At 29.4% G+C, this 23424-nt stretch overlaps 1 protein-coding gene across 5 annotated transcripts in view; it reads right to left on the reverse strand.

The window, feature by feature from the left end:
• LOC142333582 (metabotropic glutamate receptor-like) overlaps nucleotides 1-23424 on the reverse strand; it is an 876009-nt gene that overhangs the window by 49238 nt on the left and 803347 nt on the right. For all 5 annotated transcript variants that reach the window (XR_012758640.1, XM_075380890.1, XM_075380889.1 and 2 more), the window contains exons 11-13: nucleotides 18256-18469; nucleotides 7904-8055; nucleotides 3566-3722 (exon numbers count right to left, since the gene is read on the reverse strand). Coding sequence is in view for 4 of the 5 variants with exons in the window: in XM_075380890.1 (XP_075237005.1) it covers nucleotides 3566-3722; nucleotides 7904-8055; nucleotides 18256-18469 (523 nt within the window). In the remaining variant the exon portion in view is untranslated. The remainder of the gene's footprint in view (nucleotides 1-3565; nucleotides 3723-7903; nucleotides 8056-18255; nucleotides 18470-23424) is intronic.

Consider the following 23424-nt stretch of genomic DNA (forward strand, 5'->3'; position numbering starts at 1 on the left):
ATATTGTGGTAAAAATTAATGAGAAACTAAATTATTAAAAAAAAAAAAAAAAAAAAAAATGATTAAAACAATAAAAAAGATCTAAAAATAATAAATTTTAAAACATAATTAAACAAAAAAAAAAAATACAAACATTAAACATACCTGTAAAATAATGTTGGCAGATTTTTCAGATGTTTTATAACAAAATATTTCAATCAGCAAACACAAAATAAAAATGACATGCTTCATGGTCCAGTAGAAAAAAAACACAAGTTATTGTAAAACAAAATATAATAAAAAAATATTAATAAAGATCATAAAAAGCAAAAGATGTGACCTATGAAAAAAATAAATTAACTCAAAAAACAATTTAAGCAGATGTTTTTAGATGTATTTTTAAGAAATTTTCTAATCGGATAAGAAAATTTGATTATAATTATTAAAATTTGTTGTATTATCTTAAGTAGGAATCTCATTCATTCAAGTTTTTCCAAAATATGCCTAAGATTTTTAGCTTAACAACCTTATGGGTATTTAGACTTATCTTGTTTCAGTGTCCCAAAAAAAAAAATATGTTAATATAAGATACTAAACCATTATAATTTTATATAAAACATTACACAAAATTCAATTTTTCTTTGTATAGTAATTTTAAATTCCTAATTAATTAATAACTAGAATATTCTAAAAAAAGAGTTTATAAAAAATTTATGAAACTTTAAAAGCAGACAACCTTTCTAATTCTTAAACATGTAATCAGCAGTAACTCAGGAATTAGGCTAGGTTAATTATGAAAAAAAAATATATATATATATTTTCATAAATTTCACATTAGCATAGTTGCGTATGTGTGTGTGTGTGTGTGTGTGTGTGTGTGTGTGTGTGTGTGTGTGTGTATATATATATATATATATATATATATATATATATAATACAGAATTAGAACCTTTAAATAACTATTCAACAGTTAAATTCAGAAAAATTAAATTTAGCAAAATTCTCATACCTTGAAACAATTTATTTACTGGTATGAAACCACCAAATCTCTGAGCAACTCATAGAGAATAACTCAAACATTTTAAATGGAAAGGTTATAGTAGTAGCACATTATAATACATTGAAAAACAAACATTCTTTGTTAAAAGATTCAGGCTACAAGAAAACTTATTTCTGAATATTAAAATAATTAATTAACATATTGACAACTGTGTTAATAAAATTTAATATTATATGAAATATAAACCACCCAAATTTTAGATAAATTATTAATTTCCAGTAACTGGTTTTCATGGGATCCCACATCTTCAGCGGGTATAAATTTTATATCTATTACGTTCTCACTTTTTCTGTTTAGCCTCCGGAACCATTTTAAGGTATTACTTCGGAGGATGAATGTAAATGAAGTATAGTCTTGTACAGTCTCAGGTCAACCATTCCTGAGTTGTGTAGTTAATTGAGACCCAACCACTAAAGAACAACGGTATCCACGATCTAGTATTCAAATTCATATAAAAGTAAACTGCCTTTACTAGGATTTGAACCTTAGAACTCTCAACTTTGAAATCAGATTTGTGATGATAAATTAACCACCAGACCTGGTATAATTGACTTGGTATCAATGCTGGAATCATAGTATTATTAAAAATTTCAAATAAAATGAAAAATTATTAAAAGAATATGTTTTAATGTAATAGTTATAGAATTTACAATTTAATATCGACTGAAAATGCAGGATACTGTGAATACTGGTTATTTGAAATGAATATGGTAAGTTTAACTTATCTAATTACTGAGTTTTGGTTGTTTATATTTCATATAATATTATATATGTATGATAATAAAGACAAATAAATAATTTATCAAAAAGTAAAGATAAAAGTAACACTTATATAAATTTCAATGTATGTAACATACACATACGACTAGACACAAATAGTAATTGTATAACAAGAAGCAAACACGATCTATGTAAATCGACACACAATCAATTTATACCAGATGTGGGTACAACTTAAAAACTTTTGTTGCAAGGTATAATAGATCTACTTGATCTGACAATGAACTAAACAATATCAGCATTCTATTTAATAGATAGTAGTTTTAATAGATTATTAGTTTTTAATCAAGGAACAAAAAACTCTAAACTACATACATTAAGCTACAATACAGCTCAAATTAATTCTAACACTTCAAAGTTTTTCTATATTTTTGTAACAGGTAGTTGACAACACTTTAACTGTTTTTATCAGATGTTTTTGTTACGCATATAACCTCTGACAGCCAGAGCACATATAATTTTAATGTTTCTTATACTGTTTGCTATGTTTTGTCAAACATACCATATTTTAACGCAATGATTTTTTAAGTTTTTCATTTACTGAAGAAGATTTACACATCTTGAAAACATAACAGAATTATTACTTTATTTCAACATACAAACATGTCGTAGAGGATGTTTACTGAATGTTGGCCAGAGTAAATAAAATTAAAAGTTGTTTAAGAATATTGGTTCTGAAATAAAAACTTCTGTGATTTCTTTAATAATCAATAATCATGATGATTAAATGACAAAAAAAGATGTGGAAAACTAGTTAAACTGATGTCTAAATGTTATCATAAGGTAATAAAGAAAAAAGGAGAACATATGTCAACTATTAAATAAATCTGTACTGTTTATTGTCAACAAATTGTGTATTAAGAGGAATTTGCTGCTTTTCATTGAGTATTCCAATTAATTTGAGTGGCACTGTACTAGTAAAGAATTACTAAAGATGGACAAAGCAGGAGCGATATAAAATGCCGAATAGCACAAGCGAAACGAGCCTTCAGTCAGAAATATAATTTGTTTACATAAAAAATTAATTTAAATGTCAGGAAAAGATTTTTGAAAGTATATGTTTGGAGTGTCGCTTTATATGGAAGTGAAACTTGGACGATCGAAGTATCGGAGAAGAAAAGATTAGAAGCTTTTGAAATATGGTGCTATAGGAGAATGTTAAAAATCAGATGGGTGGATAAAGTGACAAATGAAGAGGTATTGCGGCAACTAGATGAAGAAAGAAGCATTTGGAAAAATATAGTTAAAAGAAGAGACAGACTTATAGGCCGCATACTAAGGCATCCTGGAATAGTTGCTTTAATATTGGAAGGACAGCTAGTAGGAAAAAATTGTGTAAGCAGGCCACGTTTGGAATATGTAAAACAAATTGTTAAGGATGTAGAATGTAGGGGAATTTTAACCTACCTACTTAAAACTTATCTGTTCCTAAAGGAATCTTTGTTAGGGTGGAAATAGTTTTCAGCTTTTATCACTGAGGAAATAGATGAATACTAAATACTGAAATTAATTAAAAATTTTTTATGGTAATAATTAAAATTTTGTGGTGTTTTAAACTAAATTTAATGATACCTAATGGTTACGTATATTTTTATATTTATGCTAATTAAAATTTTTTTAAATTTATTTCTAAATCATTATGGAATGTTAATTATATTGTCTTCATTTATTTGTTATACAATTTTTATACTAATATGGAAAAAAAATCATAAATTAAAAACAAATGTAAATGTATAATAAAATTACCTTTATTAGTAAAACTTTGTGCTCTACCAGTTAGTGGTACTGCACCAACCATTACACTAGCAGCTGTGGTTGTTTTCATTGTACCCCCACCATGTCTAGAGTTTGGCATCATACTTTGTCTAATATTTCTTTCTGGTCGGATTAAAATAATGTAAAGCTGAAAAAAAAATATATATATTATATTTTAACAAAGATTTACATCTACTAAAGTAGTGATATAATTAAAACGAAAAAGAACAGTTTCATTTCTCTTAGTCAATGGTAAAAAAACTGTTATTTAAAAGTTAATCCTTTTAGCATATAAATTCAATGACCTTGAGAAATAGGTTAATTTGTCATTAAGGAGTACTAGATTTCCTATTCTTCCTTAATCTGACAATTACTAATCAAGCAACTGCCTATCAACACCACACACAACTCTCTCCATAAAGGTATCACATTGGACCCTCCATAAACTAGGTCCAATCAGGTGGATCCCTGCTAGACTGAAAGGCCTTCAGGGAATACACTGAAGGAGATCATGTCAAGAGGACACAAATATCTTGTTAATCTTCTGAGGAATAACCCAAGTAAATTACTTCACAAACACTACGTAACAAAAAATTGGAATGCAATCCCAAATTTTGTCTATCTTGAATTAAAAATGAATAAATAACTGCCATAAAAATTAAATACCTGACAGATAAATAGAGAGACCCAGAAGCAAGGGACTGATGTCCATGCTCTATAATGAACAGGGGGATAAAACATTCTCCCACATCCTAGTGTTCCTAAGGAAGTTAGTACACTGTTCCTTAGGATACCACTGTTCCTAACGAACAGTGCCAGAAGGCTTATTTAATTGTCCCACAATGCTCTATGCAATATGTGTGCATATATTGCATATTGCAATAGAGCATATTACAATGCTCTATTGTAATATGTATGTACAATATGTATTGTTTTTAGAGTGATAGAAATTTGAATTGAAATAAAACACTTAAAAAGGTAAGTTTGAAGCCAATTTTGTTTTTATATGAAAGACAATTTTTTGACATTTAATTTTTGAAAATAATTTTCAGCATATGTTCACCACTACTAACTTTGATGAACTCAGTCCAATTTTTAAACCACTTTTTAAGTAATTGGGAATGTACTTCATTAATAACATGAGTTATGTTTGTTTCCAAAGCATCAATTGTTGCTGGTTTATCAGCATAAACCAGAGATTTCAGATATCCCCAAATCCACTGGCATTAGGTCACATGATCTTGGAGGCCAATTTACTGGACCATTTCGTGAAATAATTTTGTCGCTAAATTGTTGTCTCAATAAATCAATTGTTTTGGCAGTAATATGAGGTGTGGCACTATCCTGTTGAAACCAAAACTATTGCAGGTCGATGTCATGCAAATTTGGAAACAAATAATCATCATTGATCTGTAATAATCACCATTGACAGTAACATGTGCTCTGGCCTCATTTTTAAAGAAATAAGGACCGACGATGCCTCCAGCATGTAACCCACATCATACAGTGCATTTTTCAGGATGCAATGGAAACTCATAAATTTTCTGAGGATTGATCTTACTCAATATATGGTAATTGTGCTTGCTGACATAACCATTTAACCAGAAATGAGCTTTGTCACTAAACAAGATTTTTTGATAAAAAAGTGGATCAGTTTCCATTTGATTTAGGCACCATTCACAAAACAAATTATGCTTATTATGGTCTTGCAGCTTCACTTCTTGCACCATTTGCGTCTTGTATGGATGTAGACCAACATCTTTATGTATAGATTTTCATGTAGTGGATGGACAAAATCCAAGTTGTTGAGAACGGCGATGGATAGACACATTTGATCTTCTTCAACACTATCACTGACAGCACCGACATTTTCATCTGTACATACAGATCTTTGTCTTGTTGGTTTTCCATAGAGAGTAAATGTTTTTTTGAAATTTATCAATAGTTCGATGAATAAGTTACTCTGTTGGATGATTATTTGGACCATAAAAATTATGAAGTGCTCTATATGTCTGGTGAACAGAACATTGATTTTAGAAATATATTTCTAAAATTTGTAAACGTTGTTGCGATGTAAGTTTTTCCATGATCATTTTGCCAATGCTCACTGATCTTAAATGACAAAACAAAACAAATGGCAGCTACCTCTATCAAAAGTTCTATCACTCAAAAAAAAAAAACAACATTCTTTATATGAATTTATGACCATGAAAACCATGACACCCATAAAAAATTGGGGATTTATATATATATATATAAATCAATAACATGAAAAGTTATGCAAATCAGATTTTGATATCAAATGGTGCTGTAAAGTTGTTGTACATCCATATTACATCAGACATATCTTAAAATAAAAGTTAACACTCAGTCCATGAATATTAAAGTAATAGCTGGACAAATATATTTTACTGTATTTCAGAATAAATTTAATAAAAAAAAAAATCTTGTACCAGTTTAATCTGGTTTTATTATTTTTTAATTTGGTTTAATATTGTTAACAATAGACACCGCACATAAATATCAATGTTCTAACCTGCAGCATATATATATATATATATATATATATAAAACTAAATAAGTTAGAAAATTATTCAAATTAATAGAAAATTTTCCAATGTAATTGTTTGTTTGGTTATTGACCTAATCAACTGCATTGGAAAATTTTCTATTAATTTGGATAATTTTCTAACTTATTTAGTTTTTTTATATTTGACTAACCAAAGAATAGAGTTAATAACTCCAATTTAAATGAATGGTATTTTTGGATCCTCATACCTCAAAAAAAAGAAAATTCATTTTCACCCCCTCTACTATGTAACCAAAAGTAATACTGATCTTTTCTTAGAAAAGTTATTATAAAATGCAAATTAAGGGTACAAATCAACTTGTAAACAGTTAAATAAAAATATTACCTACAGATTTTTGAGGATTATGAACAATTATTTATCACAGAATAAGTATATCAGTTACCTTACTGCTAAATAATCGTCTCATGTAAATACTCATAACAAAATATGCTAGATTAAATGATAAAAAATGAAATAAGCATTTATTTTTTTAATCTTTTTTATTTCAAATATTGAACTACTGCACCTCAAGAAGCAAAAAACACTTATGATGAACTAATTATTGATGATAATCGGGTACACTAAAAGATTAAGTTTTTACTGCACAAAGCCTATCAACAATAACTGTACTGGTGAAAGAAAAAAAACACAATTTTATTTATACAATGTGAATCAGAATTTATAGAAAATATAGTTAGTTATATGTTATAAAAAGATGACTATATTCATAGTCTACTAGTACAAAAATGTCACAGGAAAAATATTCACAGATTTTTTAAGTCTATATACTAAGTTCAACAATGCTCAGATTTTTTATCTCATCCTTTTTCTATGGTTTATTCAAGTCTTCATAATACCGGGCAATTCAAAAAAAACTTCACAATTTTAAAACATACAGAACTGTACTGAAGTAACTTACAGATTTGGTTGAGGTCTCATTTCACTGAAAAACACAACAAGTTTGTCACCCAACATTTACTTTGGTTCGATATGGCTTCCATTTGTATTGTATACATAACTACTGAAATCAATTACTTTCCAGACTGTAGCCAGTAAGTTGGGCATTACCTCTGCAGCTTCAGTGTTAATTTTAAGTGCTAGCTCAACAAGATCAGTGGGCAAAGATGATACATAAACTGATTTCTAATGAAACCCTACAAGAAAAAATCTAGCTTGGTCAAATATGGGGAGCAAGGTGGCTGTGCGATTGGACCTTCACGCTCAATCCACCGACCTGGGAATTGAATATCAAGGAAATCTTGGACTTCTAGGTGGTAGTGAGATGGTGCCACAGTCTGCTGATGGTAATGGTGTCCATCTTGGTTATCATCATCTAACTGAAGAATTAAAATATTTTGAAGCATTTCCACATAAATGATACCATTTATGGTTGCCGAAAATAACAAAAATGTATGTAAACTTTTCTAATTCATGGAGCTGACACACCATAATATTTAACCACATTACCCCTGGGTTGTTTTTTTTTTAATCTCATAAAGTTCTCTTTCATTCATTTTTCACTAAATCACAATAAATGATGACTCAACTGACTGCCGACAACAAAATTATGAATTTATCTGACTGAAAGTTTGTGTATACTTCTAGTGGAGATGCAGGAAACAAAGAGTGATCTCAGCAATTTGCTATAAATGCCATTTTTTGACTTAGACAGATTTGTCAAATGTTTCCTGTTCGGTCAACAACATAGGTTGTTTTTAAGACATTAGCATTTTAAGTTTAAATGAAATGATGAACTTACCTTTGGTGAAAAAAGACATGCAACTGTAACGCTTGCAGAAAGGCTTATTGTAACAGCCATACTTGTTATACGAAGAGGCATATGACTTCCAGTACCAAAGTAAAGAGGTACAAAAGCAAGCCAAATTACACATGTTGTATACATTGTAAAACCTGTAAAAGTATAAATATCTTATTTTCCAATTTAAACTATTACATCAATCACTGAAACTTATTTTGTTTTATACTTTGGTTTAATTAAATGTAGTGTAATATAATAAATTATATTTTATAAAATATTTATTATTATTAAATATAATTAATTTCATTTATTTGAATTACTAGATAATTAAATCAGTTCCTTAATAAAATCAAGATGGAAAATACCATTTGAACAATTTTTATACAATATTACATAAGAAAGTCTGCTATAAATGTAACTATAATCATATTTTTCTATAAAAATACAAAAAACTGAAAATTTGATAAAGTATCTACTTGGGTGTATTGATTAATTTAAGAAAAATACATCTGCTGCAATAATGAAATATATTTTAGAAAATTAGTGCATAATCAAAATAGAATAATATAGAAAGGAAATAAGAATTATAATAATCAAGTAATAAATGAGAAAATGAAGAAAAACTGGCAAATGATGTAGTAAATAAAAAAAGTATTCTTCATGCATTATGTTCATAAAAACAATCCTGGAATAAAATGATAAGCATCTATTACTAATATTATTTTAAAAAAATACAACAGAAATGCAGGATGTTCAGAAAAATGAAATTTTGTAAATTTGAGATAATGAAATGATTGAAGCTTATCTGCAAACTAAATAAATCTTTCATTCTAATAGTTACATAATAATATATTGTACAGATCACATCATTAATGAGTAAAGGTGCTACTCCATGAATAAAAAAAGGAAATGCTCTTGCATTTGCCTGGATGAATCAAGGGAAACTACTATAGAACTTAGATCTTTGCAACATCATGAAACACACAATTAATCTATATAAATAAAAGATGATATTAGTTTTGTGTGCGCCCTAATAATTGAAAAACTTCTTAATCGATTTCGATGAAAATTTCACAAAATATTATTATTTGTCCAGGGAAGGTTTTAAGATATAGACTAAGGCTCTAGTTTCCTGGTGGGATGAGGGATGGGGTAAAGTTGTAAATTAAAGAAAAAAAAGATTAATCCTTTTACTTCATTATTATATTTCTGTCATAAAGGCAACAGAAATAAGTTATGAATTTATTGTTGTCAAAGGTGTGTGTATTTTAATTACCTTTAGTTACTACACTTCTGTCTGTTGTAATTAAGTTTCTTTTTCAGGTTTCTATAAAGCCTAATTACATCAGTATTATTCTCATAACCATGAGGGTAATGAACATAGTGAGAGTGCAGGGAGCAGAGCCCTCTGGCTAGATGAGAATGGCGAGTGAAGTCCCCTGGCAAGACGGTAATGGGAAGTGAAGTGAGCTCTTCAGCAGTCCAGGGACTAAAACTAATCCCTCGATAGACAGGAATGGTGAGTGAAGTGGCGCTGTGGTAGGCTCTGGGGAGCCTGTGGGTTGGCTCCAAGGTTCACCTGGGCCGACCTGGGGTCTAGGGATCCAGGGGGCTTTGCCGTCTGAATCCTCAGACCCCAGATCAGGCTAAACAGTTGGGTGAGCAAAGTGAGCCCCGACTGGTGAGTTATAAAATAAAAATAGGTGTGATTAAAATTAATATTAATTATTTAAAATATAAACATGAAATAATATTAAGGTAAAAAATACATGGAGATATAAATATAAAAAATAATCCACAATTCATAAAGTGTTAATGAAAATTATTTGAGTTCAAATTTATGTCTACATTGAATCAAATGCAGAAAATTCCGTTTTTTTAGTAGTATTATTTAAAAAAATTCATTGACAAAGTAATATTGTTTCTATAAAAGAAAATAATTTAATTTTTTAAAAAATAATTTGGTGGGAAAAGTTTTTAAATGGTTTTGTAATTTAATAAAAAAAGTAATAAAAAGGAAATGTTGTAAAACGTTTTCTTGTAAGCCAAAGAAGTATTGTTTTGCTTTACAAAAACAGTTTATCTAATTTGATAAGGGTAAATAATTATTTTTATATATTTTTTTTTAATAAGTAATTATTTTTTAGTCAAAATTGCACTTAATAAATATTTAAACACAAAGAAATTAAAATCTTTAATTTTCTAAATATTTATTTATTTTTTGGTTGAAGAAATTGCACGCAGAGGCTTTGAAGCTTGTACATGGAATATGGAAATGAAATTTTGTAGTGTATGAAAAATACCATGCCTGTCCGGGAATTGAAACTGGGACCTCCGGATGAAAACCAAGATGCTATCACTCCATTTGATTTACATGATTCATACTTATGGACACCAGATAATGATTTGACAGCCCATCTTTACACCTAAATGAGAACACATTCTTACTTTTGAGGTGATGTTATACTTCAGGTAGGATTGTATGTAAATATTATAAATGTTTAATATTAATAATAAGTTCAGATTTTTATTAAGGCACTTCGAAGCCAGAGATTATTTAATTTGAAACTGATTAAAACATTATTTCTGAAGTTTTAAATGAAGAAAGTCAGAATAATTTAAAAAAACAATGAAGAAAAAGGAAATGCCACTGTCAGCAGAAAAATTAAAAAAAAATTCATAATGCATTACTTTACTAAACAATTGAACATTTTAAGTACATTTTTAATAGAATTTAAGAGAAAATAAAACAATAATTCGGTGAGATTAACCAGTAGAAAATTTTCCTTTTGACTGCTTTAAAACAATCTTGTTCAAATAACACTGGACTAATACTTAGGAAAACAATATTAAATTAAATGTTTTTTGTTTATACATTTTTTCTGTTCTTAATGTGCATGTTCTAATCTGTTCAGCTTTGGAACAATCAGTAACTCCACCATGACCCAATGAGATGAGGATGATACACAGTGGGCTTGAAACACTTTTTAATTTGACGGCATAAGAACCTGATTTTTTTGCTGGATATGATAGTTTAACCCTTTTAAAGTAATTTCAAAAAAAAAAAAAATTAAAATTGTCTCTTGATAATTAAAAAAAAAAACATTTTAAAGTTTTTTAGCATGAATTATGCACATATTATTTTTCATTTCAATTATACCGTACAATATAAGCTGTTATACTATTTTAATGAGTTTACTATGTAAACCTGTTAATTACTTGAAAATACATTAATTTTTCAATACAATTAATACAAATACTAATTGTTTAAAACATAATAGAGTTCAATTATTGACGTTTATTGTTCCACAAATAAAATTGCCTGTTGAAAATTTTATGAACATTTTTTGGCGAAGTACAAAGGATGTGTAATGACGTGCTTGGTCATGTAAAAATAAGTGTAGATGGCAATGGAGGATTTTTGAAGATATGTGTATGTTTGTAAAGTGAAGCGGAAGAGGTAATAGCGCAAGCGAAGAGTACAGATGAGTATGCACTAAAACAGAAACTGCAAAAAAGATACGTAGATGCCACTATTGTGAATAAATTTAAGTATTTAGGAGTTAAAAAGCTACTTATCATCGATTTGACAGAAGGGATACAAGAAAATCATGAGAACTTGTCCGGACACATCTAAGCTGTATTTGTTATCGAAGGCTAACATATTGCCAAGATTCACAGTCACCACAGACATGAAATTAGGTAATATGTTATAAGGGTTTATGTCTCATCCAAGCTGTTTTCCTTGTACATGGTGCAATGTACATAAGAACGAATTGAATGATGTTGCTCTGCTATGGATGCTTTCAAGCTGTTTGAAACAATAAGAGACATGGAAAGTTGTCGGGAGTAAAAAAAAAAAAACGTGAAATTATATGAAAATTGCATTCACCAGCCAATTCTTGCTCGAAATGAGAATATAGAAATAATCAATATCATCCTATCCCCAGAACTGCATTTGATGTTTTTAAACACTTGTTTTAATCATATGCTTCTGAAATTCGAGGAGGTAAGTTTGAATCAGGCAAACGCATGCAATGTTCAGCAGCAGCAGCAAACCAACTGAGAAGAACCATCTTTTGCTGAATGAGATGGGAACATGTGTAAAACTTTGTTAATCAAAGTTGATTTGTTGCGAGTTAATTGCAAGCCAGAGCAGAATGTCTGCCATTTGTTAATTGTTTTGCGGATTTCTGAAAAGTTGTAGATTCCTGTTTTTCCACTGTTTTAAGGTCAGATTATATGAATAATATCAATAATTTTTGCAAAAATTGTTTGAAATTAAAAGTTAACCTAACATCAATGATTCATGATGCTGTACTTTCTCATGTTCCTGACTTGCTCCAGAATTAATTCGGGACTGGGCCCCTACAGTGAACAGCCCAGAAAATCAGTGCATTTGGATTCCAAGTAGATTTGGAATAAAGGAAAAGTTAGAACATCTTATTCTGAGTATAAAAATAAGTTACTATGGGCTGTATCCAAATACCCATCGGGTTGGTCTAGTGGTTAACGCGTCTTCCCAAATCAGCTGATTTGGAAAGTTGAGAGCTACAGTGTTCAAGTCCTAGTAAAGCCAGTTATTTTTACACGGATTTGAATACTAGATCGTGGATACCGGTGTTCTTTGGTGATTGGGTTTCAATTAACCACACATCTCAGGAATGGTCGAACTGAGAATGTACAAGACTACACTTCATTTACACTCATACATATCATCCTCATTCATCCTCTGAAGAATTATCTAACCGGTAGTTACCGAAGGCTAAACAGGAAAAAAAAAAGAAAAAAGAAAAAAGAAAGAGAGGGCTGTATCCAAATAAATATAAAATAGTCTTTATGTTTGAAAGATCAAGAAAAATTGTAAATATTACTTTCAATTGAACTGACTATTTTAAATTACTGTACAAATGCAAAATAAATGTATCCTCAATACGTTAATATATTTATAATGCAAACTAATTGGTGTTTCATTGTATAACCTAATACTTTCACATAGACTGAAATATTTAAAATGAGTAATACCTTACCTTTTCCTAAGGCAGTTGTTCTTAACATGGTGGGTATGACATGTAAATCTTTTACAAACCCAGAACTATCATTCTTGAGATGTGTGGTTAATTGAACCCTAACCATCAAAGTATATCTGCCAGCCTCTGTGGCACGAGTGGTTGCATCTCGGCTTTTCATTCGGAGGTCTTGGGTTTGAATCCCGGTCAGGCATGGCATTTTCACAAGCTACAAAAATGTCACCCTCTGAAGCAATTCTAATGGTAGTCCCAGAGATAAAAAAACCCATCAAAGTATTTGCTGTCTAGTTTTCAAATCTGTATAAATGTGACTTACCTTTACTTAGAATTGAACCTCAGAATCTTTGATTTGGAAAATCAACAGTTAAACAATGCTTCTGACAATGATTTTACCACTATACTATCCTCAAGAGTAATTAAATTATAATTAATATAAAAAAATAATTTATGAAAAATTTTCCATGGAATACAAAAAAAAAAAATTAAGTAAAGATTTATGGTAAAATTTAATCAAGGTTCAGTGTTGTATATTATAAATCCTAGTTAAGGGACACAGCAGTAAAATCTCTTAACTTTGTCAGTAAGGAAATTTGTTAATGTTACGATTTTTTTATAACTGGGTAATCAAATATATTTAAAAATAATTTTCCTACTTTATTTCTTTTTTCACGTATATACAATTATGATTTATAATTAATTTTACATTTTTTATTCTATTATTTTATAATATTTTTTTGTTATTGATCAAAATTTGTATTACACTTTGAACCTAACAAGCAGTTTGCTGTTTTTTTTATTTTTCTGAATTATTATTTTTTGTTTAATAGATCAAAATAAACATTATGCTTACATATGGTAATGTGGATGAAAATTTTGGTGACATGAAAAATTCTGTAACTGAACAAAATTTGAACTTAGAACCTTCAGTTTACCACATAAGCTTGAAACTTATGTGTATGAAAATGACATAGAAATTTAGTAGCATATAATAAATGCTCAGTCTGATCAAGATTTGAACATAGGACCTTATGGATGAAAGGTTGAAATGATACCATTTTGCCAAGTGGCCATCTTAAATTGTATGCAGGGTGAAATAATAACAGTAATTATAAATTTTTGGTAAACATACAAGTAATAAATTTATTAAATTTTAGCAATTAAATAAATTATTAATTTTAAATACTGTAAAAATAATTGAAATTAAAAAAAAACAAACAGATTATATTGTTTAAAATGCTGATCAAGATAAACTCTTTTTTACATCTTAATAGAATATATTTAAAAATTTTTGATATTAATACAATGTATGCAAGAAATCCATATTATGTCAGCATCACTTTACTTAAAATTAACTCTGTGTAAGCAACATGTGTAATCCCTTGAATCTTGTTTTTTATATGTTAATCGGGTGTTTTAATATTTCATTGTTTCCAAGACAAACTCTTTCTTTATACATGTCACTCATCAAAAAACAATGGATAATGAACTGGGAGAATATCAAGGAGGCTTTAGGGAAAATAGGTCAGCTCATGTGCAGAACAAACTTTAAACTTTATTGTAAAGTCATGCAATGACTTTACAATAATTAAACAAACTTTAAAGAATAGAAAATCTAAAATTAAATTGATGTGTGAAATTTGAAATATCATTAAAACATGTGTCAGGCAAGGAAATTTACCAGTCCTGTTTAATTGTGAATTAGAAAAAGTGATTAGAAAATGGGAGAAGAGATTAGAAGAAAAAAGGAAGGTAACAGAAAAAAAATCTAGAAATTAATTGTTTCAAAAAATATAGAAGCAGCAATAAAAACTTACTAAAAAAATTAACAGAAAACTCCAACTTGCAAATATACTTTGAGAAAACCAAAATTATTATGAACATAAAAAATTGAAAAAACTTTTAAATACAAAAAATATAGGAACATAAATCAGTAGAAAAATTTAAATGTCTACAGAAAATAATCCAGAAAAGTTTAATTCGACAAAGAGGCTAATAATACCAGAGAAAAAAAATGGAACCAGCATTTCAATTGATGAACTACAAATATATGTATATGATAAAAAATACAATGTTAAGCAAAAATTAGACATTACAACACAGTTATTAAACTGGAAGGCTTATGTATTGGAATCATTATCCTTAATGCAGAAAGGAGAAATAATGTAATTGGAAAAGAAAGAAAGGAAAATTCTTAGAAAGATTTTGGGACCTAAAAAAGATAAAGAGGGATACAGAAAAAAAATTACTTGGAAAATGAAAAACTATCAGAAACATAAAAAAGAAGAATAACATTTTATAGTCATTTAATCTGGATGCATGAGAACAGATTAATTAAAAAAAATTTGAACATTTCAGCTCAAATCTGAAAACAGTCAACAAATAGATAAAAGGAGTTAAAAATGGTGTAGAAAAAATGGACATTAAAAAAGATGACATAAGAAAGGAAAACTTTTAAAGAGAGGTTAAGAAATTTAAGGGTTTCTAGGGGGTAAAATTAGGGTTTCAGGAAAGTTAAGGAAGATTTTGGGGTACACAAATTAAAATCTAATAATGTGTTAAACAAAGATGGTACACCAATATATAATACGAAAGGTAAAGTCGATAGATGGGTGGAATATATTGAAGAGTTATACGGAGGAAATGAATTAGAAAATGGTGTTATAGAGGAAGAAGAGAAGGATGAAATGGGAGAAACAATACTGCGATCTGAATTTAAGAGAGCATTAAAAGATTTAAATGGCAGAAAGGCTCCTTGAATAGACGGAATACCTGTAGGATTACTGCGCAGTGCAGGTGAGGAAGCGATTGATAGATTATACAAACTGGTGTGTAATATTTATGAAAAAGGGGAATTTCTGTCAGATTTCAAAAAAAGTGTTATAGTAATGATACCAAAGAAAGAAGGGGCAGATAAATGTGAAGAATACAGAACAATTAGTTTAACTAGTCATGCATCAAAAATCTTAACTAGAATTCTATACGGAAAAATTGAGAGGAGAGTGGAGGAAGTGTTAGGAGAAGACCAATTTGGCTTCAGGAAAAGTATAGGGACAAGGGAAGCAATTTTAGGCCTCAGATTAATAGTAGAAGGAAGATTAAAGAAAGACAAACCAACATACTTGGCGTTTATAGACCTAGAAAAGGCATTCAATAACGTAGACTGGAATAAAATGTTCAGCATTTTAAAAAAAGTAGGATTCAAATACAGAGATAGAAGAACAATTGCTAACATGTACAGGAACCAAACAGCAACAGTAACAATTGAAGAACATAAGAAAGAAGCCGTAATAAGAAAGGGAGTCCGACAAGGATGTTTCCTATCTCCGTTACTTTTTAATCTTTACATGGAACTAGCAGTTAATGATGTTAAAGAACAATTTAGATTCGGAGTAACAGTACAAGGTGAAAAGATAAAGATGCTACGATTTGCTGATGATATAGTAATTCTAGTCGAGAGTAAAAAGGATTTAGAAGAAACAATGAACGGCATAGACGAAGTCCTATGCAAGAACTATCATATGAAAATAAACAAGAACAAAACAAAAGTAATGAAATGTAGTAGAAATAACAAAGATGGACCACTGAATGTGAAAATAGGAGGAGAAAAGATTATGGAGGTAGAAGAATTTTGTTATTTGGGAAGTAGAATTACTAATGATGGACGAAGCAGGAGCGATATAAAATGCCGAATAGCACAAGTGAAATGAGCCTTCAGTAAGAAATATTATTTGTTTACATCAAAAATTAATTTAAATGTCAGGAAAAGATTTTTGAAAGTATATGTTTGGAGTGTCGCTTTATATGGAAGTGAAACTTGGACGATCGGAGTATCTGAGATGAAAAGAGTAGAAGCTTTTGAAATGTGGTGCTATAGGAAAATGTTAAAAATAGGATGGGTGGATAAAGTGACAAATGAAGAGGTATTGCAGCAAATAGATGAAGAAAGAAGCATTTGGAAAAATATAGTTAAAAGAAGAGACAGACTTATAGGCCACATACTAAGGCATCCTGGAATGGAAGCTTTAATATTGGAAAGACAGGTAGAAGGAAAAAATTGTGTAGGCAGGCCACGTTTGGAATATGTAAAACAAATTGTTATTGATGTAGGATGTAGAGGGTATACTGAAATGAAACGACTAGCACTAGATAGGGAATCTTGGAGAGCTGCATCAAACCAGTCAAATGACTGAAGACAAAAAAAAGGGGGTAAAAAAAGTTAAAAATGATCAACAACACTTGTTCAGAAGAAAGAAATCAATAATTTAGTTTTTTCTTTGGAGGAGGGGGGAAAAATGTTTTCCCGTTATCATCGACTGCCAATAATTTAGTGAAAGAATACTGAAGGAAGAGAAAAGAAGAGAAGAAGGAATTGCAACGCTTCTTAAACAGATCCAATGGTAATCAAAATTGGTAGTATCAGTAGAAGAAGAAGAAAAATAACAAACAATAACATTTTCAATTTAGGAATTTTGATACTTATTTAAATTTGATTTTATACAATAAACCTAATTACTATACATAAAAATAATTCAAGGTGCTACTAAACCAAAACAGACAGAAAAACCGTTTTGGATCTGCAACCAAATTTTACTGACAGAATTTATGGAAACTGGAATCACAGTAAAATCAAAAGTTTATTATTAAATGCTGAAAAAGTTTGAAGATCTATATAAATAAACAGTGTTATATGGTTATAAAAATTTTGCAGTTCTGTGTAACCAATTCTCCAAGTTACACAGAAGCTTTACTTCAGCAATTAAAATCGGAGATTTTTTACTTACCCCATACATTCCCAGTTTCATACCAGGATACTATATTAAATTACTAAGATGAAGAAGCCTACCTAATGATTTGAAACCAATAAGGAACTTATTGGTTGTATGGGGGTACATTGGAATTATTATTACTACTTGAGAAAGGTCACTGTAGATTAACAATATTGAGATGTTAATCTCAAACAGATACATGAGTAATTTATTCAAATACGAGTATACAATAAAATCTTCTTTCCAGTTTTGTTTTTTTTATTAACAATCAATCAGAAGTCAATTTTGGAATAGCTTTTGTAATTTTATAAAAATATAGAATAAAAATAACAAAATCTATGTTGGAATTAAAAAGAGGAACCATGAAAAAAAAGTAAAGAGAAAAGGTGTAATAGTAAATAAAGAAAGAAAGATACAGAGTAGGAGTTTAAATAGAAAAAGAAAAAAGGAAGCAAGAGTCTGTAATTAATTAAATTTATAAAAAAACAATTAAGTGGAAAGAAAAAAGAAGATAATAAATGTAAGAATGGAAAAAAATAAAAATAAAATTACTGACCAATATGTTTTGATTCGTTAAAAGCTTCTGGTATATTTCTGGTTAACACAGCATAAACTGTACATATAATAATAAGAATTATCGGGTAACCGAATGCAATCATATATGATGCATCAACGTATGATGAACATATTAACATATTATCATCACGCGTTGGATAATGATGTATTGCACGTGGCGGAGATACAATCATCCATACTGCATTTATCAGTAACTGAAACAATAAAAAATAAATAAATAGATAGAAAAATACAAATATTATCAATTATTGTAACTTATCATCAATATTATCATATGATCATCTGTCCTAAGACAGGTCCTTCGCACTAAATCCATCTTCGTTCTCCTATATTCCCAGATACTCTTAAAATTTTGATATCAGCTTCCTTTTTTTGCTCACAAAAATAAAAAATTAAACCTTTTTGTTTGTTCTTTAATTTACCTGACCTTTTTTTTTATTTTCCTTTCTCGCAATCGATTTGTGAACTACTCACTTTTCCTTGATAATCTTTCCCTGAAGATCTGAATGGTAAGCAATTTTAAATCTACAAAATTTAACAGAAGAAGACTCAGCCATGATTTTAATTCTTGTAGAATCATTAGGCAATGATATTTCATTACATTCTGTTTATAGATTGGCTGCCTGTAATATGTAGAATAGATATCGAGGGAGCCACTCTTTAATATAGAAAATAAATGCTTTCTAAAACTGTCACTAACATGGGGAAGAAAAAATTTTTGAAATATTTCTTAGTCTGATTCCTAACTTTCAAACTATCAGGCTTGGTAGGCCATACCTTAGCTAAGCTACTTACTGACACAACTCTTGGAATTAACAAAGCCCGCAAACACCATCACAAACATCAAAGTACTGTACTTCCTATGTAAAGATAAAAAGATTATAAAATCATATTATTTTCCTTAACTTTACATTTTTATTACAAAAAAAATTTTGGTATTTAAACTTCAAAATTTTAATCTGAACAAAACAATTGTTTGTTTTATCAAGAGATAAAATGAAAATGGATGATCATTCCATTTAAGTGATGGAAGTGATATGTTCAAAATTTCAGAAGTGATATGTTTTAAGCAATTCTGGAAGACATTGTCGCTTTTTTGCCTATGAAATAAATGTTTGTGTTTATCTGTAAGAATTTAGTGTTTCAAATATTATCCCAGTTTCAGCATCCATTAAATAACATTTAATCATTGATTTTTTTTAATATTTAAAAAAAGATTTTGATATTGATTTATGTACACATTTTTTATTCATTGATTAGAAAATAAAGTAACAATCTAAGAATTTTAAAAATATTTTTTTCTAAAATGCTAGTACAATTTTCGATAAGAAATGTGCACAAAAAAAATGGGAGGAGGGAGGCTAATGAAGGATAACTCTTCTGTCCAATATATAATGTGAGTATATTCACACATTGACCAACATTTTGTGGAGTAATCTGTACGTAATGTATTAATGTAAAAAGCGCAGTAAATGCGATAATAAGCTTAACTGTAACATGAAAGACTAGAAGATTAACACTTTGTGAATTAATTTTAATGAGACACCATTATTTAAAATATTTTTTTAGATAAATTTACAATGAATAATTAAATTTTTTACTAAATAAATTGCCTTTTATATTATTTATATTAATTAATAGCTTAATTGCTGTAACACCGTTTTATTCAGATTAGCACTGATCAAAGTGACACCTTTGTATGCTAAACGTTGATGTAAAACAAACAAGTTTGTTTTGGTTTGTACCACACAATCAACACTTCCTTGTTCCTCATTATACAATTACAATTTCACTCTATATATCCACAGGAATCATTACATCAATTTAAATTTCTCTAATACATTATTCTCAGTATATTATACTCTTCCATATTAATTAATATGCATAAGAACTAAACTACATCACACACTCATATACTAATTTTTACTGACAAATGGTTTTTAAGAATATTATATATGTTTTAAATAATCTTCAAATTATATAAAATTTAATAGAATTCAAATAATATAACCCTGTTTGTAGTCATAAAAAAAAATCATAATTAAAAAAATTTCCTTCCTCCTTCAACTGTAGACCATGTTTATTATATTATACTCCTTCCCACCGCACTACAGTTATTTACACGAACCCAAAAAGGAATGTAATGTATTTAGAGTGTATGTATGTTTGTTCCATAATAGTAACTCAACGGCTGAATCAATTTCAATGTGTATGACCCTGCATTGGAATCCTTATGTTATCGGGGAGGTATCATAGGTTATATATATATATATATATATATAAATATGAGGTGTGTAAATATGAAACTGTAATTTTTGTATAGAAAATACATGTTTACTGTATGAAAATGATAAATAATATTTTATTCTAAGTATTGTCTATTGCTAGCTATACATTTTTCCCATCTCTGATAATTTATGAATGGTATGCCAAAAAACTGTTGCTTTTTGAGACAAACCATTCATCGAGACATTTTCGTACATTTTCATAAGGAGTGAAGTGCTGCTCAGCAAGTGCGTGTCCCATCAATGCAAATAAATAGTAGTCAGATGAAGTCAAGTCTAGCGAGTAAGCCGCATGCAAAAGTATTTCTCAACTGAATGCCTCAATCGTTTCCTTGACCTGTTTTGCTGTGTGTGATGGTGCATTATCATGAATCACTTTGTGTTGCCTTTTTTGGATATTCTGGTCGATTTTAATGCAATATTTGATTCAAATCAATCATTTGTTGTCAGTAGTGTTCAGTATTAACAGTTTTGCCAGGTTTAGCAGCTCATAATTGGTCATATCTTTCTGATCCCATAAACAGAGTATTGTCTTCTTTCCATAGCGATTTGCCCTTGAAATCAATGTCCATGGTTTGCCTGGAGTTACCCATGATCTTTTACGCTTAGGATTCTCAAAATACATTCACTTTTCATCACCTATCACAATTCGATGAGGAAATAACTTTCTTTTGTACCTGTCGAGCCATGTGGAACCCATTTTCTGATCTTCTGGATATTTCCTATGGCTTTCAAACATATGAAGGCAGCTTCTCGTGTTACATTTAATTGATCCGCGAGTTGTTGTTGTGTTTGAGCATCATCCTCATGCAATAATGCTTACAATTCACTGTCTTCAAACTTTTTCGGTGGTCTTCCATGTTTCTCACATCAAAATCGCCACTTTTGAATTTTTTAAACCAATCGCACTGTATTTACCAAGAGTATGCTCACCGTAAGCTTTGACAAGCATTCGATGCAATTTTACAGCAGTTTTCTTTAAATGGTAACAGAAAAAAAATGCTCAACATGTTCAACAATAATTAAAACTATGGTGTTATATGGAACTTGTGAGTTGAAAATTTTTGTCAGCTGTCAAAGAAAGAAAATGGCAATGATGCAGTTTGACAGTAACTACATTGACAGCTAGGGCCATCTACAGGCAAATTTCAGTTTCATATTAACACACCTGGTATGTAGTTGTAGAGATTTGTCAGTTGAAGCACAAACGTTAATGAATTGAAATAATTAAATGCGAACCTATATCACTGCGATAGCTGGATTTGAAATGAATGATTTGAGTCAATCGAATGAAAAATATTACAAAAATGATCAAATTAAATTTACATTAAATAATAAAATAATGTTAAATAAATTTTAAAAAAATTCTGTTAAATAATAATGGGCTTCCCATGGGGACTATGGGTTAGGCTACAATGGTAAGGTGATGAAAACACTTCATGCAAAGCTAGACCAATCATCACCATCAACTGGTAACAAATGGGGTACTCCTGGGATGATGTTTTGGAAAGTAAAATGGGGTGCGCTTATAATATCTCTGTAAAAAATCGTTCAATTTTCAAAATTCATATGGGGTATTTTTATTTGATTGAAGGTTAACTTTTACATACATCAGGTACACTCTCGATCTAACAGCTTTTTCAGAAATGTTGTTATATCTTAACAACCAATCTTTTAATTTTCAAAATTCAAATGGAGTATTTGCTAGTATAATACAAAATCATGATGGAATCAAACCAGAACAAAAATTTATTGATATACTTAGAAATGGATCTCTTATTATTATATGAATGCCCAAAAAAGGAGTGTAATGTATTTAGGATGTATGCATGTATGTTTTGCCATAGAAGCTCAACAATTGAACCAGTTCAGATGTATGACTCTGTATTGAAATCCTTACATTACTGGGAATGTAGCTTATATAAATGTGTACATATGTATACATGTTTAAATAAATTAGATAAAAAGATTATAATATATACAACAAAACTCTCACCAGCATGCTCTATTTTTTTTTTTTGTCTTCAGTCATTTGACTGGTTTGATGCAGCTCTCCAAGATTCCCTATCTAGTGCTAGTCGTTTCATTTCAGTATACCCTTTAAATCCTACATCCCTAATAATTTGTTTTACATATTCCAAACGTGGCCTGCTTACACAATTTTTCCCTTCTACCTGTCCTTCCAATATTAAAGCGACTATTCCAGGATATCTTAGTATGTGGCCTATAAGTCTGTCTCTTCGTTCAGCTATATTTTTCCAAATGCTTCTTTCTTCATCTATTTGCCGCAATACCTCTTCATTTGTCACTTTATCCACCCATCCTATTTTTAACATTTTCCTATAGCACCACATTTCAAAAGCTTCTAATCTTTTCATCTCAGATACTCCGATCGTCCAAGTTTCACTTCCATATAAAGCGACACTCCAAACATATACTTTCAAAAATCTTTTCCTGACATTTAAATTAATTTTTGATGTAAACAAATAATATTTCTTACTGAAGGCTCATTTCACTTGTGCTATTCGGCATTTTATATCGCTCCTGCTTCGTCCATCATTAGTAATTGTACTTCCCAAATAACAAAATTCTTCTACCTCCATAATCTTTTCTCCTCCTATTTTCACATTCAGTGGTCCATCTTTGTTATTTCTACTACATTTCATTACTTTTGTTTTGTTCTTGTTTATTTTCATACGATAGTTCTTGCATAGGACTTCGTCTATGCCGTTCATTGTCTCTTCTAAATCCTTTTTACTCTCGGCTAGAATTACCATATCATCAGAAAATCGTAGCATCTTTATCTTTTCACCTTGTACTGTTACTCCGAATCTAAATTGTTCTTTAACATCATTAACTGCCAG

This window comes from Lycorma delicatula, chromosome 13, assembly GCF_047948215.1.
Source record: "Lycorma delicatula isolate Av1 chromosome 13, ASM4794821v1, whole genome shotgun sequence".
Lineage (NCBI taxonomy): Eukaryota > Metazoa > Arthropoda > Insecta > Hemiptera > Fulgoridae > Lycorma > Lycorma delicatula.